Here is a 19,174-nt window from a genome sequence, read left to right on the forward strand (position 1 = left end):
GCACAAAACCAAGTCTAGCTCTACCATGTTGTGGGAGCAGCTGTAGGACGCGAGCTGGACGGAAATTTTTCAAATTTCTTTCTGTCAGTCTTTTTCTAATGGTACGTTCATGCACACTAACATTTCTCACCTCAAAAAGAAAAAAGACTGGTACAAGCTTCAGGAGCGGTGCAAAAGCGATTTCTCAACACGTTGCTGACAATGAAGCGGACAACTCGAATTGTAGTGCATCGATGTCGGCCTTGATCTGGCTTGCGGGTATATTAGTCCCTGTTTCCTGCCTAGAGTTCGCGTCCGTTTTTTAATTATTAACAATTTAGTGCAAAAATCGCGATTTTTTCGATTTTTTGCACTCCATTCAAAAACTAAATAGTTGACATAAAATTACAAAATTCAGTTTTTTAGAACGTTGAAAAACCTTCAAAATGTCGATTTTTTAAAGTTAAAAAGTTAATTTGTTGCTACGCAAACTGCAAAATAAGTGAAAATCGTTATTTGGTAAAACTTTTACTAAAACTACCTTAGAACTTTAGTGTTTCACCCAAAGTTGGATATTGGGGTACTTAACAAACCCTCAAAATTTGAGACTGATCCATTAATTAGTTTAAGAGTTATTCTATTTGTTTATCCCAGAGACCTTTATTTTGCAATGAGATAAGACAGAAAATAATGAAGATAGAGCAATTCTGAGTACGCCAAATGAAAGTAGAAGAGTGATAGTATCAAAATGTATTAAAAAAAGATAAAAAAATGATTAACGTAGTCAAAAATCCTAATGCCAAATTTTTAACATTTTGTAGTTTATAAACATTTAGAATAACTTTAAAAATGTTGTCCGTAGAAACAATCTTTTTATATATTCGAAAAGATGATAATTAAGGAATCTCATTAATGTCATTTTAAAGAAGGGGATTTGTATTTTTTCTTAAAAAATTTGCACAAACATTATACCTTCACAGCACCCTCTACGATTTTTCAAAAATGTAGTGCAAACGATTACTAGGGGAACCTACAAATCCAGCGAGTTAAAATCCCGAAAAAGCAATTTCAAACAAATATAATTTGCTGTATCTCCGGATCAACTCAATGGATTTTTATCTTTCTTTTTTTAATTGGTATGTAATTTTTACGTACATTACAAATATGCAATGTTTATAAATTTATTAATTATTAAACAGTCTAATTTGTTTAAACAATTCTTGAAAAAATATATTTTTTACAAAAATCTATTTTTTTTTAATCATAATGATCACAGAAAATGTTATACACTTTAATAAATAAATGATTTTTATTAGATAATTATTTATTGAAGATAATTTATTTATTAAAGTATACCTTAACTTTTTCTATGATTAATAGGGATAGTATGATTAAAATCATGGATTTTTGGGAAAAATTATTTTTTCAAAAATTGTTTAAACAAATTAGACTGTTTATTAATTAATAAATGTCTAGACAAATTACATATTTGTAATGTACAGAAAAATTACATACAAATTAAAAAAAGAACGATCAAAATATATTCAGTAGATCCCGAGATATAGAAAATGATAGTAGTTTTAAAATGCTTTTTTTAGTTTTTGAACTCGTGCATTTGTCGGCTCCCAGCTCCCCCTTCATTTACCACGACTAGTCACCAATTAAACTACATTTTAAACAATATTTTTAAAATTATTCTAAATGTTTTTAAACTACAAAATTTCAAAAATTTGGTATTAGAATTTTTGACTATATTAGATAATCTTTTTATCGTTTTTAGTACATTTTGATAGTATCAGTTTTTTACTTTCATTTGGCATACTCAGAATTTCCCTATCCTCATTATTTTCTGTCTTATATTGCAAAATAAAGTTCTCTGGGATAAACAATTAGAATAACTCTTAAACTAATTAATGGATCGGTTTCAAATTTTGAGAGTTTGTTAAGTACCCCAATACCCAACTTTAAGTGAAACACTAAAGTTCTTATTTTGCAGTTTGCGTAGCAACAAATTAACTTTTTAACTTTCAAAAATCGGCATTTTGAAGGTTTTTATGTTCTAAAAAATTAAATTTTGTAATTTTATGTCAACTGTTTAGCTTTTGAATGGGGTGCAAAAAATCGAAAAAATTGCGATTTTTGCACTAAATTGTTAATAATTAAAAAACGGACGCGAACTTTAGGCAGGAAACGTGTAGGTTTTCATCCTATAGGTATACAATAACTAAAAAAGTAGTCAGCTACCTGGATCTTTGAGTGTCCCGAACATGGTCTAATTCTAGCTTATTACCCTGGTCTGTATGAAGTTTGAAGTTGTTTGATAGCGTCCCGTATCGTAGTTCATCCCCTACATCCTTCGGAGAGCTCAAAACGGTTGCGGTAGAGGATTGGTACAATATCCCCCAATCTGATTTTCATGATATATGAATGAATTGCCGAACGGCTACAAGAAGTCTTAAGGGCCAGAGGCGGCAACACTCATTATTAATACCTACTATTATTTTTTTTAATTGGGCTGTGATTTTCAAAATTATGTTTGTTTGAATTTTCTTGGAAGATTTTTAAACATTGAGTTGAAAAACGACTTTTTTTTCAATAATTTTATTGTTTTCTTTTCCTCAATGATAGTTTTCACCGCTTCTTTCATAAAATGTGTTCCAAGATTGACAATTTCTGCAAATTGAAAGAAATACAAGGTGGGCGGTTAATTTTGCCGGTGAGTGTATTAAGAAAACAAGTATTATTCTATCCTTCATCCAAAAGCTATTTATAGATGTAGTTCATTCAATAAGTTCAATAGTTTGATTACCACGAGATTACCCTTTTCAATCTATATTGTCTCTATTTTTAGAATTAGTTGCAAAAGTTAATTTTGAAACTAGCGTATATTTTTAGTACCATTACTACATTAAAAAACTAATTGAGTATAATGTAAATGTTACTATGATTCTTAACAAAATTACTTGGACGTCGCATAAGAATTGTAATTAACTTATCAGTAAGCTTGTCCTTGACTTGTTCATTTATTATACTGAATTTAGGCTCTTATCTGTTCAATAGTAGCATCTCATAGTTATTTTAATGTCTACATTCAATCCAAAGTTCACATGTGACTAATGACTAATATAAAATTTCAGTTTATTTAGATGTGTGTGGTATTATAAAATGCATGATGAAAAGAGGCACAATGTTGCAGAATAAATAGAATCATGATTAATTATTTATATGGGAAATAAGCCACAATTAAAATGAAAAAAATAATTTTATTAACGTTTCGACGCCCAAATCGGGTGCCGTTGTCAAAATACAAAATATTACTAAAATAAACTAAAGTGTTATTGCTAAGCAAAAAAAATTCTTCTAATAATTTATTTAATCTCACTCATTTATATTGGCAATTCAGACATATATTATACATTTTAAAGTAGAAGACTTTAAAATGATATTGCCAATATTTATGAGTTGCGTTCCTGGGACGACTTACTGAAAGATAGTTCATTCGATTACATGAAATTAACCCCAACTCAAGAATATCCGTCATAAAAAATTATAGCATGTGATATGTCTTTAAAAAGACAACCAAATGCAACGACAGTAAAATTCTCGCGTTAGAGACTTCATAGTAAATCACAAGGGAAAACCAGGAAAAACACTGTGATACTATCCCGACATCGTAAGTATTTGGTCTTACATTAATTTACTCTCAAAAAATAATACCAAATTCTGACTTGTAACATGTTTAAATTATAAATATTATTAATAATACTAGATATATAAGTAATACTAAAATATGTACTAGCTCGATATTATTGACTTACTAATCTTGGTATTTTCTTTCTATTGACTTCCTCTTTCAGTATGGGTAACCACATCCTACTGCATTCTACCGAGGAATTTGCGACACAATTGGTTTCATTTAGCATAATTAGAGCCGCTTCTTTGATTTTTCTCTTTTTACTATCTGATTCTTTCAGGACTATACTTGAATCTCTCCACTGAACTCTATGTTCATTATCCCATGCGTGTTGACATATTTGAGATCTCTCAAATTCTCTATTTTTAATATAAGATTGATGTTCACTTATTCTAACGTCTAATGGTCTTGATGTCTCACCTAAATAAAATTGTTCGCATTCACAAGGTATTTTATAAATGCAATTTTTTGTTCTTTCTTGATCATTGTTAGGTTTTGTTTTAGATACAAATGTACCATTAGATAAAACTTTAAACATAATCAAAACGAAATTAGAGAATGATAATACATTGGCAACTAGGACAAGACTAAATGTATCAGCTATAATGGAGTTATTGACATTATGTACCCATAATACCTATTTTCAACTAAACAATGAATTCTATAAACAAAATTTTGGTCTAGCAATGGGCTCTTCTTTATCTCCATTATTGGCTAATATATTTATGGAGGATTTCGAAACTAATATTATTTCTAAACAAAATTTAAAACCCACAGTATGGTGGAGATATGTAGATGATGTGTTTTCAATATGGCCTCATGGATCAGAATTGTTGGATACATTCCTGAATATTATAAACGATCAAGAAGAGACAATAAAATTTACAATGGAAAAGGAATACAATAACAGCCTACCTTTCCTCGATGTTTTGATCTCAAAGAAGGATATTGGATATGAGACTCAAGTGTATAGAAAACCAACACACACCAACAGATATCTCAATTACAAGTCAAATCACAACATCAACGTTAAAAAGGGAATCATTAAATCCTTATATGATAGAGCCAAAATTACTTGTTCTAACGAAAATTCCTTTTTAGCAGAAAAACAATTGTTAACATCTGTTTTATTAAAAAATGATTATCCTTTATCGTTTATAAATAAGGAATTGTCAAGATTGGATCGAATGGAACAGAACAACTTAGAACGGGATCCTACAACATTCACCAGAAATAATACGAGGAAAATATCAATACCATATATAAAAGGACTATCCGAGAAACTTAAAACAATAGGAAATAAATTCAACATTTCAACAACATTCAAAACAACAAACACATTGAGATCTATTCTATCTAAAACTAAACCTAACAATGATCAAGAAAGAACAAAAAATTGCATTTATAAAATACCTTGTGAATGCGAACAATTTTATTTAGGTGAGACATCAAGACCATTAGACGTTAGAATAAGTGAACATCAATCTTATATTAAAAATAGAGAATTTGAGAGATCTCAAATATGTCAACACGCATGGGATAATGAACATAGAGTTCAGTGGAGAGATTCAAGTATAGTCCTGAAAGAATCAGATAGTAAAAAGAAAAAAATCAAAGAAGCGGCTCTAATTATGCTAAATGAAACCAATTGTGTCGCAAATTCCTCGGTAGAATGCAGTAGGATGTGGTTACCCATACTGAAAGAGGAAGTCAATAGAAAGAAAATACCAAGATTAGTAAGTCAATAATATCGAGCTAGTACATATTTTAGTATTACTTATATATCTAGTATTATTAATAATATTTATAATTTAAACATGTTACAAGTCAGAATTTGGTATTATTTTTTGAGAGTAAATTAATGTAAGACCAAATACTTACGATGTCGGGATAGTATCACAGGGTTTTTCCTGGTTTTCCCTTGTGATTTACTATGAAGTCTCTAACGCGAGAATTTTACTGTCGTTGCATTTGGTTGTCTTTTTAAAGACATATCACATGCTATAATTTTTTATGACGGATATTCTTGAGTTGGGGTTAATTTCATGTAATCGAATGAACTATCTTTCAGTAAGTCGTCCCAGGAACGCAACTCATAAATATTGGCAATATCATTTTAAAGTCTTCTACTTTAAAATGTATAATATATGTCTGAATTGCCAATATAAATGAGTGAGATTAAATAAATTATTAGAAGAATTTTTTTTGCTTAGCAACAACACTAGTTTATTTTAGTAATATTTTGTATTTTGACAACGGCACCCGATTTGGGCGTCGAAACGTTAATAAAATTATTTTTTTCATTTTAATTGTGGCTTATTTCCCATATAAATAATTAATCATAAAAATGCCACAAGGAAATAGCTTCAGAACAACAAATAGAATCATTGATGGATTATTGTTAACACCAGCTTTCAGCACTAACAACTTAAGCAAGTACATTAGAACAATAAGAGCCAAAAGAGAAAGCAATTACAGAGTGGTGTTTACAAAGTGACATGTGGTGACTCTCCAAAAACTTACATCGGTCAAACTGGGAGAACCTTTGACAAACGGATAGCAGAACACAAAAGGGCTTTCAACAATAGAAAAACAGATTCTACATACTTCTAGACCATCATCATTCTTTTAATGAACAGTTTCAAATTCTTCATATTCAAAATAAATGCCCTTAAGCTGTCTTTATTAGAATCTATGGAAATTGATAAATTCAAAATACAGATATAATTCTGAATGACCAACTTGAGACAAACAGCTTCCCACTCCTCAACCTATTCAGTTACGAGAAGGGGAAAGGCGCAAAATGTCGCCTGTCAAAATTTTCAATATGTGTTTTATCGAATCCGGAGAAAACTGATAAGCATTTTTTTTTTAATTTAAACGCAGAATGAAAGATTACGGTATTAACGAGGGCCGAAGGTCCCTCAGAATAAATAAAAAGTTTCTTTTGAATGAAATATTTGCAATTAAATATTTGCCATTTTGTACGAGGTGTGTCAAAAAAATAGTATGTAAAGTACCTTTATATTTCACAATATCGAAAATTGGTATTATAAGAAGATTTATGTAAGTCACATTTTCCACCCACACTATACTTTTGCAATTTTTTTTCTTTGTATTATAACTATAAGATATCTTTAATATTCTTCTTTCATTTCCAATTCGTAACATTTAATTTGATCAATTAGTTAAACAATTATGTTACATTAACTTAACCGCGCGCTTTGTTTGTGAGAGGAGTGACATAAAAAATTATAAAAGCTGTAGATTTAATTTTAGAAAAATCAATACCACGTAATGTAGTCCAAGAGTTCCAAAAATGACGATTTTGACATGCGAAAATACTGAAAAATTTTACTTCGTCGGCACAAAGTTCAGGAAATAACGTATCCATTTTCCTTCTCTGGAAGCCAACATTGTATGTACATATATAAATTTTTTGACTCCTTTTCACTCTCCTATTTTTTTTTTAATAAAAGGGCAAGAAGAAACAACGACTCGTTTGATGTTATATTCTCAACTAAACTACTAAATAACATTCACTTTGTTTTATTATTTTTACTGGTGGCTATTATCGGCCACCAGTTGCCCGTATTCTTTTGTGCTTAAATTTGGTGGGCCCACTAGTTGCGCCACCAGTTGCGTCACCAGTTACCTAGTCTAATAGAGGCCTTAGAATTTTCATAATTTGTTTGTGGTCTAATCGTTACAAGATGCAAGAGATTTGCAATGCAGATTTATCTCTTTTAATCCAATACTTTTTATTTTTCTCCTTCGTCTGTTAGCCTTTCAAATGATTTATCGATTTATTCACTATAGTCCTGGGCGCATCTGTTTTGGGATGGACGTTGAGAGGTGACTCATATTTTTTTTTTCAGAAATTGCTTGGAATTAACTCATAATATTAATTGAGTTATCCTCCCACTCAAAAAGGTCCGGAACATTGTTCAAATAATCAAAATGTCAAAAAATTAAGGAAAAATTCGATTTTTTTCTTGGTTTTTTGATTATAACTTTAAAAGTATTCACTTCCGAGAAAAGTTACACTGACACAAAAGTTGCGCATTTAAATTTCCTAGAATATAGGATTGGTTAACAATTTTAAAAATTGTCACGCTTGCAATAAATGCGAAAAAACCATAAAAAATCAAGTTTCACATTTTACGTTTTTCAACCATTTGTGCTACACTTAAGGACTTAATATTTTACCTACAAAAACTTTATGATATAGTAAAACAATACTGTAAATTTCATTAAGATCGGTTTAATAGATTTTTCAAAATAAATTTTGCAATCCAGCTTTCGCAAATAAAATTCATTTTTTCAAAATGTTGGACTAAAAATAAAACAGATAGCAAGTTGATTTTTTTTACATATAGAAGAATACTGTACCTTTCATTTGTAATTTGCAAAATTAAAATCGGTTAACTACCACGGCGTCAGGAATTTTTTAAATAAACATTAATTTTTGGTGCTACGCGCAGGAAAGCGGTGTTCGATTAACACAAGTTGATTTCCACCAAAATTTCTTCTAATCTTTATCTAATATACCTATTATTTTCTTCCTCTATATTTTGTTGTATTTTAATATTTTAATTCCACAAAAATCAAACTAATTTGATTATTGTTTGTGAAATATTGTTTAAACAATAATTATTGCATATGTTTAAAAATAACAAACTTTTATTAAGTTAAAATATATTAACAAAGAAAGTTCTTGCTAAAAAATGTGTTATTTCAAAGGACAGAGTATGTGTTTTTATTTTGCAATAAACAAATTTATTTATTTATATCGATATGCACTAAAAATTAAAATTAATCATTATCAAAGGTCATTGGAATGTCCAATCAGAGCAAACGTATTCGCAGTCCTGCGCGTAACACCAAAAATTATTGTAAATTTAAAAAAATCTTGACGCCGTGGTAGTTAACCGATTTTAATATTGCAAATTGCAAACAAAAGGTACAGTATTCTTCTATATGTAAAAAAATTCAACTTACTATCTGTTTTATTTTCAGTCCTGCAACATTTTGAAAAAATGATTTTTTTTTGCGAAAGCTGGATTGCAAAATCTATTAAATCGATCTTAATGAAATTTACAGTATTGTTTTATTATAGCATATAGATAGTTTTTCTGGGTGAAATATGAAGGTCCTAAGTGTAGCACAAATTCCACAAATGGTTGGAAAACGTAAAATGGAAATACTTGTATTTTTATGGTTTTTTCGCAATTATTGCTATTTTGCAACAAGGGTGACAATTTCTAAAAATTTTAACTAATCCTATATTGTAAGAAATTTAATTACGCAACTTTTATGTCAGTATAACTTTTCTCGGAAATGAATACTTTTAAAGTTATAATCAATAAACGAAGAAAAAAATCGAATTTTTCTTTCATTTTTTGATATTTTTATTATTTAAACAATGTTCCGAACCTTTTTGAGTGGGAGGATAACTCAAATATATCAGTTATTTTCAAACAATTTCTGCAAAAAAATATGTCATTTCTAAAAATCCAAATGTAAAAATCCAAGATGACTAATCGGATGTTGTTTGTTTTTCAGATGAAAAAGAGAGGTATGATCCAACTGGGTTTAGGGATGCAATAATCTCTGGACTCGATAAATGTTCTAACGATTTTGAAGCTATATCTCGATATTTGGACAGTGCTGGTAACAAATTAGATTATCGTCGCTATGGCGAATGTCTCTTCGATGTACTCATCGCTGGGGGCATCCTGGGTAAGTTGTATTTTTTATTGACCGCCCCTTAACCGGAGACGTGCCGTCTGACAGACTGTAGCATAAACATATTCTAAAGATTATTGCGAACAACTCCACCCATCGGCATCATGCTTCATTATATTCCTAATACTATTGAATGCTTAGCAGTCGCCTGATTTGCAAGGAGATATATTTGTTACCGTAAAAACCCGATTTCAGTTAAAACCCGAATTTACTAGGAAAAACTAGTTTTAACTATGAGCTTTAGACAATTCTAGTTTTAACTAGTGAAACTAGAATTATCAAATATTTTCAGTTAATTCTAGTTGAGACTAAACATATTTCAGTCAAAACTAGTTTTTACTAAACTTTCCAGTAATTTCTAGATTCAACTAAAGCTCGGTAAATAATTTGATGCTCTGGTTGTTTGTAAATAATTTCTCTAAAACGTAAAATACTGGACAAGATCGTTAACGTAAAAACGTAAGTCCTATGACCACTTGTTGTTATTGTATTGCATCCAGACTGCTAACATTTTCTGGATGTCTTGGTTAGCTCGCTCTACTGAACCTTGACTCTGGTTGTGCCTTGGTTTACCATGAACTAATTTCGCCTTAGGTCAGTATGGCATTACCGCATTTATAACTGCATTACCGAACTCTCGGCCATTATCGGAAAGTAAAATGCATGAATGTAAAAAGTCAAGAATATATCCGTTAATTATTGATAAGCAACTTCGTCCGCCCTCTTACTTTGTAATGGCCTCAACAAAACAAATTTTGTTAAATAATCTTGATAAACCATAATGAACTTGTAGCCGTGATCCTCTTGTGAGTGCATATCGATCAAATCTACCTAACAGCGACTATTCATTTCTGAATGCAATATAGGTTTCGACACAAGACCCCTCTTCGCTTTACTCTTCTTCCGTTGGGAGGTCTCACAAATTGATATAAAATTATTGAACATATCAATTGTGGCGGTTTTCTGCATATTTTCTGGCGGTTTCAGTCTTCAACCTATCCCAACTTCCATGACTAATAGCAACGCGGGGCTGCTTCAATTATGTCAAAAATGTCTTCAGCAGGTACATACATAATATTTGATAGGTCCGTAAACTTAGCCCGAAAAAGTCGGGAAAAAAATGTGATCGATGCCATTCGATTGTCCACGTTTGTCCACCATGTTATTTTGTTAGTCCACCCACCAATTTTTTTTAAAACAAAAATTTTTTTTGGGCCAGTTTTACAAATCCACAAATTTTCGAAAATTTAAAAAAACTAGTGCTATATCGTTTGTCCATGTTTGTCCACCACATAATTTTTTTGTCCACCCACTGATATTTTTAAAATAATTTTTTTATATATTATAATATATTGCTTACGGATAATAGGACAGTACCGCCGAAGAAGTACTTCAGACATTAGAATGAATGTTTATGCGGGAGCAGAATCTCAACTACCCATTTGTCCACACCCTCGCAGCGTTTGTCCAACCCCTTAAAGTGCAAAACAACCCCCTTGAAGACTTTAATTTATTTTTTTTAATTCTCAACCCGGGTTAAATTCACGTCCGCTTAAAAACGCATTTAAACGTTATTTCAGGTTCAGAATCCCAACTACCCGTTTGTCCACTCCTTCGCCGCGTTTGTCCAACCCCTTAAAGTGCGAAACGACCCCCCTGGAGATTGTAATTATTTTTTTATTTCTTAATTCGGACTAACTTCACGTCCGCTTAAATGCGTATTTAAACGTTAATTCGGGGGCAGAATCCCAACTACACGTTTTTCCACCCCTTCACAGCGTTTGTCCAACCCCTTAAGGTACGAATCCACCCTCCTGCAGATTGTAATTATTTTTTTATTTATTAATTCGGGCTAACTTCACGTCCGCTTAAATGCGTATTTTATCGTTAATTCGGGGACAGAATCCCAACAACCCGTTTGTCCACCCCTTCGCAACGTTTGTTCAACCCCTTAAAATGCGAAACCACCCTCCTGCAGATTATAATTATTCTTTTATTTCTTAATTCGGGCTAACTTCACGTCCGCTTAAATGCGTTTTTTAACGTTAATTCTGGTGCAGAATCACAACTACCCGTTTGTCCAACCCTTCACAGCGTTTGTCCAACCCCTTAAAGTGCGAAACCAGCCTTTGTTATTTGTAATTTTTTTTTATTTCTTAATTCGGGCTAACTTCACGTCCGCTTAAATGCGTATTTAAACGTTAATTCGGGGACAGAATCCCAACTACCCGTTTGTCCACCCTTTCGCAACGTTTGTCCAACCCCTTAAAGTGCGAAACCACCCTCCTGCAGATTGTAATTATTTGTTTATTTCTTAATTCGGGCTAACTTCACGTCCGCTTAAATGCGTATTTAAACGTTAATTGGGGGGGGGGGCAGAATGTCAACTACCCGTTTGTTTTCCCCCTCGCAGCGTTTGTCCAACCCATTAAAGTGAAAACCCACCCCCTTGAAGCGGGGTAAATAATAAATTACAATTATTAAAAAAAAAATAATTACAATCTCCAGGTGGGTCGTCTTGCACTTTTAGGGGTTGGACAACCGTTGTTAAGGGGTGGACAAACGGGTAGTTGGGATTCTGTTCTCGAATTAACGTTTAAATACGCATTTAAGCAGACGTGAAGTTAGCCCGAATTGAGAATTAAAATAAATAAATACAATCTCCACGGGGTCGTTTTGCAGTTTAAGGGGTTAGACAAACGCTTCGGAGGGATGGACAAACGGGTAGTTGGGATTCTGTCCCCGAATTAACGTTTAAATACTCATTTAAGCGGACGTGAAGTTAGCCCGAATTAAGAAATAAAAAAATAATTACAAATAACAGGGGGGTGGTTTCGCACTTTAAGGGGTTGGAAAAACGCTGCGAAGGAGTGGACAAACGCATAGTTGGGATTCTGAACCTGAAATAACATGTAAATGTGTTTTTAAGCGGACGTGAAGTTAGCCCGAATTGAGAAATAAAAAAAATACAATCTCCAGGTGGGTAGTTTCGCACTTTAAGCGGTTGGACAAACGCTGTGAAGGGGTGGACAAACGTGCAGTTGGGATTGTGCCCCCGAATTAACGTTAAAATACGCATTTAAGCGGACGTGAAGTTAGCCGGAATTAAGAAATAAAAAAAATAATTACAATTAACAAGGGGTGGTTTCGCACTTTATGGGGTTGGGCAAACGCTGTGAAGGGTTGGACAAACGGGTAGTTATGATTCTGCACCCGAACTAACGTTAAACTACGCATTTAAGCGGACGTGAAGTTAGCCCGAATTAAGAAATAAAAAAAATAATTACAATTAACAAAGGGTGGTTTCGCACTTTAAGGGGTTGGACAAACGCTGTGAAGGGTTGGACAAACGGGTAGTTGTGATTCTGCACCCGAATTAACGGTAGAATACGCATTTAAGCGGAGGTGAAGTTAGCCCGAATTAAGAAATAAAAAAAGAATTACAATCTGCAAGAGGGTGGTTTCGCACTTTAAGGGGTTGGACAAACGTTGCGAAGGGGTGGACAAACGGGTAGTTGTGACTCTGCACCCGAATTAACGTTAAAATACGCATTTAAGCGGACGTGAACTTAGCCCGAATTAAGACAAAAGAATAATTACAATCTGCAGGAGGGTGGATTCGCACCTTAAGGGGTTGGACAAACGCTCTGAAGGGGTGCACAAACGTGTAGTTGGGATTCTGCCCCCGAATTAACGTTTAAATACGCATTTAAGTGGACGTGAATTTAGCCCGAATTAAAAAATAAAAGAATAATTACAATCTCCAGGGGGGTCGTTTCGCACTTTAAGGGGTTGGACAAACGCGGCGAAGGAGTGGACAAACTGGTAGTTGGGATTCTGAACCTGAAATAACGTTTAAATGCGTTTTTAAGCGGACGTGAATTTGGCTCGGGTTGACAATTAAAAAAAAAATTAAAGTCTCCAAGGGGGTTGTTTTGCACTTTAAGGGGTTGGACAAACGCTGCGAGAGTGTGGACAAATGGGTAGTTGAGATTCTGCTCCCGCATAAACATTCATTCTAATGTCTGAAGTACTTTTTCGGCGGTACTGTCCTATTATCCGTAAACAATATATTATATATATAAAAAAAATTATTTTAAAAATATCGGTGGGTGGACAAAAAAAAATTATGTGGTGGACAAATATGGACAAACAATATAGCAAGAGAGTTTTTAAATTTTCGAAAATTTGTGGATTTGTGAAGTTAGCCCGAAAAAAAAATTTTGTTTATAAAAAAAATGGTGGGTGGACTAACGAAATAACATGGTGGACAAACGTGGACAATCGAACGGCATCGATCACATTTTTTCCCGACTTTTTCGGGCTAAGTTCACGGACCTATATTTGATGGGTTCAGGTCCAGAAGCCAACTTTTTTATTTCGCCAACTTCAACAATTCTAAGTCGTTTTAGTGTTTTCTGGGCAGACAGTTCCGCATCTTGTACTTCGGGCATTCATTTATTATACATGCTTTGGTCACAACATTGTAGTGACTTTCTTTCTTCTCGGTATGTTCCTTTTGCAAGATCTTTTCCACAAACGTTCTTTCCAAGTTCTTATATCTCTGCTCTCAACCTGATCTTCGACATTATCACTCATGGTGAATAATACACAGTAGTGGAATAATGGTAATAATAATATAACCAATAAAAACTATGCAGAAAAATCAACAGTTGTACACACTTGTTTCTTACCGTTTGTAACCCTACCCCGAAAACGCCAAATCGTATTTGTCTCTTCTCGAAACGATTTTAACTGGTATTCGCTTGTAATTCCAGTAAAAACTAGTTCAAACTAGTATAAACTACACTAAATGAAATTTGTTCGGGATTTCTAGTTTTAACTGAATTTAGCAGTCAAATCTAGTTTTGACTAGTTAAAACTAGAATTGTCTAAAGCGCGTAGTTAAAACTAGTTTTTCCTAGTAAATTCGGGTTTTAACGGTAACATATTCACTCCTTGCAAAGTTATCGTAAAAATTCAGTTTTTTACCAGTCTGTTAGGCGGCACGTTTCTTTTCATGCGATTAAGTTAATTACGTTAAGTGCGTGTAGAATTGTACTAAAATCATGGCCGGCTCATCCAAAAGAGTTCTTTACACAGATCCGGAAATTGAAGACACAGTTTGGAAGTGGTTTTAAAGAAAATTAGATAGTAATGCTAGTGACGTTGGCGAGGATGTAGAACATGCACCAATTGTATCTAATTTTGGCGTTTGTTGGACATGTTTTATAATATCAGTTTAAGTTGTACTATTTTCTAGCGTTATCATCCAAAAAATACATATTTGAAGTATTTCCTTTTTTTCTGTAACGATAAATGAAAAGCTACGCATACTGTCAATAATCTTTTTACTTTTAATTCTATTCAAAGTCGTTTGTATATATTTGTGTGGTGTCATTGAATTTCGAGAGTTAAACATACTGAATAGCGGGTATGGTGCTTCTCAGAGGCTTTTTTCAGAGCGTCACAGTTTTTCGATTTCTTTCTAACGCATTAAGTTGGAAGTGACAGAAAAAAGGTACGTCGGTGATTATACTCATGTATAACATTTATTCTAGTTGCTGATAGATGGCGCTATAATAAAAAAAATTATCTACGTATTATATATACCACGATAATCTATACAATTTATACGACTATACAAGTCAAAGAACATACCATTTTATAAATGCAATAAACACAATTGATTTGATTTTTTACCAAATTGCAATCATTATAATAAATAATTTTTTTCCGATTATAGCGCCATCTATCAACAACTAGAATAAATGTGTATAATCACAGATATGTACCTTTTTTTCCGTCACTTGTGACGCACTGAAAAAAGCGTCTGAGAAGCATCATATAATAATTTTATTAAAGGTACAATCAATTAACAATAGATTACTTTCTACAAGTGCCGGAAACTCAACCACACCACTCAAATACAAATGACTTTGTAATAATCTTAAGATTAAGGTTTTTTTCATCATTAACTTGATGGCAAGTATACGCCATATATCCTTTCCATTGCTCTCAAACCCTCTCAAGTACATACATCTTGTTGCCATCGCTTTTAGCCTCGTTTACACGATGACAATTGGCGAGACAATTGTCATCACGTGGTTGCGGATTGACGGAGGCCAGTCCAATTCAACGAGCAGATGTTTATACGGGGCCAACTATTGCCATGGTAGTAGACAGCTAAAACATGGCCGACTGCTCGTCATCTGTTGTGTCCGGTGAGGACTTAAAACTAATGTTAAATCAGCTTTACCGGGAATTTATCAGTGAGTCTTGCAATGTGCTAGAAGAGGAGTTAAATAAGAAGAGGGAGTGGACAAGGAAATGGCTTCGTCACTCCACTTTGGTGCCATTTTGCTAAAGAATAACCAGACGTAACACAAATAACACAAACCACGTGTATGTTTTGACTGACACAAGAGAACTAGAGGGAACTGGCAAAAAACAAGACAGCACTACTGGCCTACACCGTTCACACAGCGCCAATTGTCGTGACAATTGAGATTTCGAGTGGCGAGGGGGCTCACTGGGCGCAGCTCATTGTCCTCAGTCTACTCCCGGAGACAACTGAATTTTGGGCCAATTGTGAGGGCAGTTGGCAAGGCAATTGGCCTGAAGTGCTTAGACCAAGACAATAATTTCATGCCAGTCAGTTGTCTTCTGACAATAATTGTCTCGCCAATTGTCATCGTGTAAACGCGGCTTTTCTTGGATTTCTCCTTCACTCTTTCGTATAAAATGTTCCTCTGGGATTCCCAAGTCTTAACGATTTTATGTAAACTATGTCCTTCCATCGTGTCAACTCCCGAAGTTCAAAATTAATTTTATCGCCAACCGTTACTAAAGTCATTCATTATTGTACTTATTTGCCCTTATTTGCCCTCATTTGCGGCAGTAAAGTAACACTTTATTGTACTGAAAGAAGAATTTTACTTTACCTGCCGCGATTAATCGAGATTGAATGTAAGTGGTCGATGGCAGTAATCGATTATTTATTTGAGTCAACTTACAATTTATTTACTTTAATTATTAAAAATATTGTACAAAATTTACGACATTGTTGATAACTAACGATTAAAAATCGAAAGCGGCCATCATGCAAAAGTCATATGTCATCACTGTCATGAAATTTTTATTACGTCTACAATTTAAAAAATTCTTAAATCGTAAGTAAGTGTTAAAACCAATATCAAATTGTTGGCGATAAAATTTTGTATGCCCCACGTCAATAAAGAGTCTTTATCGAACTCGTCTGCTATTCGCCTCGCTCGCTCTGCTCATAATATCAGACTCGTTCGATAAATAGTAACTTGGCTGACTTGGTACATAAATAACTATTAATTCTGCATTAAATACTTCCCCCGCCGCAACGGTTCGTGTATCCTTCGAAGTATTGTTCTTTCAAAAATTTGAAGGGAGGAGTCATCTGCCTTTGTCACACACTAGGTTCAGCAGCAAAAGTGATAATTAGTCTTAATCAAGTCTTCTACAACTTAATTTTAGTTTTAGTTTCTCTTTACAGCCATGTGGAATCCAGTAAAACCTGAAGAAAATATGTTTTCATTTGGTATGGTAGCATATTTGGGTTAAAAAATACCGGATGTCCACTTATATTTTCCCCCTTTTTAACTGCCAATAATTTCTAAATGACTCAAGATAGAAATATGCGGTTTGCGCTGAAATGTTTTATTTTAGTAAAAGTTTTATCGCTTTTAAATAAAAAATGGCGGATTTTTTAAAAAAAACGTTGACTTTTTTTTATTGAAACACCCAGTATATTTTTTTGTAAATTAAAAGAACGGCCATTTACCTATCCAGCGATATAAAGTTTTTTTAAAATCGGTTGTCAAATGACCGAGCAATTAATTTTTAAAATGAGAGAAGCAATGTGGAAATCACATAGTCGAGGAAATAAAGCATTTTGGCTCGCAATTTTTTCGTCCAGCATGGATTTACTTGAAATTTTCACAGAAGGTAGGGAATAGTCCAAGGATCATTTTCTATATCATACCGCTGTACGCTAAAACCTTGGGGGTGGTTGCCACCCCATCTCGGGGTGGGAATTTTTTTATTAAATTTTAACCATGTAAATCGATGTAAAAAGTGATTCTAAAAAATATTTTTTTACATTTTCTTCGTAAAACTAATATTTTTCGAGTTATTCGCGCTTGAAATTAACAGTTTTTCGACGAAAAAATCGACTCCTTTAGAGGGTTTTTTGACAATACCTCGAAAAATATGCATTTAATCAAAAAAACTGTAGATATCAAAATTGTATCTTTTAGTAACACAAATCAAATTCTTTTTCTAAAATATCTTTTAAGATCAATACAAACTGAGATACGGTACGTTAAAGGTTAGCTTTTTTCGTCAAATGTACAGGGTGTAACAAAAATACAGGTCATAAATTAAATCGCATATTCTGGGACCAAAAATAGTTCGAAATAACCTAACTTACCTTAGTACTAATATGCACATAAAAAAAGTTACAGCCCTTTGAATTTATAAAATGAAAATCGATTTTTTTCGAATATATCGAAAACTGTTAAAGATTTTTTAATTAAAAATGGACATGTGGCAGTCTTATGGCAGGTACATCTTAAAGAAAAATTATAGTGAAATTTGTGCACCCTATAAAAATTTTATGGGGGTTTTGTTCCCTTAAACCCCCCCAAACTTTTGTGTACGTTCCAATTAAATTATTATTGTGGTACCATTAGTTAAACTCAATATTTTTAAAACTTTTTTGGCTCTTAATATTTTTTCGATAAGGCAGCTTTTATCAAGTTGCGGCTTCTTTTTTAATATGTTTACATAAAATTTTTATGGGGGTTTTATTCCTTTAAACCCCCAAATGTTTGTGTACGTTCCAATTAAACTATTACTGCGATACCATTAGTTAAACACAGTGTTTTTAAAACTTTTTTGCCTCTTTGTATTTTTACCATAAGGCACCTTTTATCGAGATGTGGCTTCTTTTTTAATATGGTTCAAAATATACCTAAAAATGTAAATCATAAAAAAATTTCATATTATCCCTAAGTCCCCATAATCGTACTTAACCATATACAAATATGTGGTGGATTTGGCAAGTATTCAAAATATCTCGATATAAATTCAACTTTTCGAAGAAGTACTAAGGGGCAAAAACATTTTTAAAATATTGTGTTTAACTAATGGTAATACAATAATAATTAAATTGGAACTTACACAAAAGTTTGGGGGGGTTTAAAGGAACCAAACCCCCATAAAACTTTTATGGGGTGTCTAAAATTAACTATAATTCTTTCTTAAGATACTACTGCCACAAGAATGGCACGTGTCCATTTTCAATAAAATATCTAATAGTTTTCGATATATTGGAAAAAATCGATTTTTATTTTGTAACTTCAAAGGGCTGTAACTTTTTTTATGTGCACATTTGTACTAAGATAAGTTAGGTTCAATCGAACTATTTTTGGTCCCAGAATATGTGATTAAATTTATGACCTGTATTTTTGTTACACCCTGTATAATTTGAAATATTCAAAGCCAAATACCGGGAAAACTCTGCATTTTTGAGGAAAATTTAAATAATCTTTTTTTAAGTATACAATTAGATCTTTCAAAAAAAAATAATTGAAAAGTTTCTAGCATCAAAATTTAGCGACTTATCAAAAAAAGGTCGGTACCTGCTTTTCTCTACGAAAAAATCAGTGAAAACAACCCCCTAACTACCCTCCTAATTAAAAATTAATGTTAACCTTT

The 19,174-nt window shown here is 32.8% G+C and overlaps 1 protein-coding gene across 1 annotated transcript in view; it reads left to right on the forward strand.

Annotated features, from left to right (window-relative positions):
• Positions 1-19,174, forward strand: part of LOC126879776 (protein krasavietz) — a 139,893-nt gene that overhangs the window by 74,238 nt on the left and 46,481 nt on the right. The window contains exon 3 of the mRNA XM_050643026.1: positions 9,239-9,415. Within this exon, the coding sequence (XP_050498983.1) occupies positions 9,239-9,415 (177 nt within the window). The remainder of the gene's footprint in view (positions 1-9,238; positions 9,416-19,174) is intronic.

The sequence above is a fragment of the Diabrotica virgifera genome, chromosome 2 (genome assembly GCF_917563875.1).
Source record: "Diabrotica virgifera virgifera chromosome 2, PGI_DIABVI_V3a".
Classification (NCBI taxonomy): domain Eukaryota; kingdom Metazoa; phylum Arthropoda; class Insecta; order Coleoptera; family Chrysomelidae; genus Diabrotica; species Diabrotica virgifera.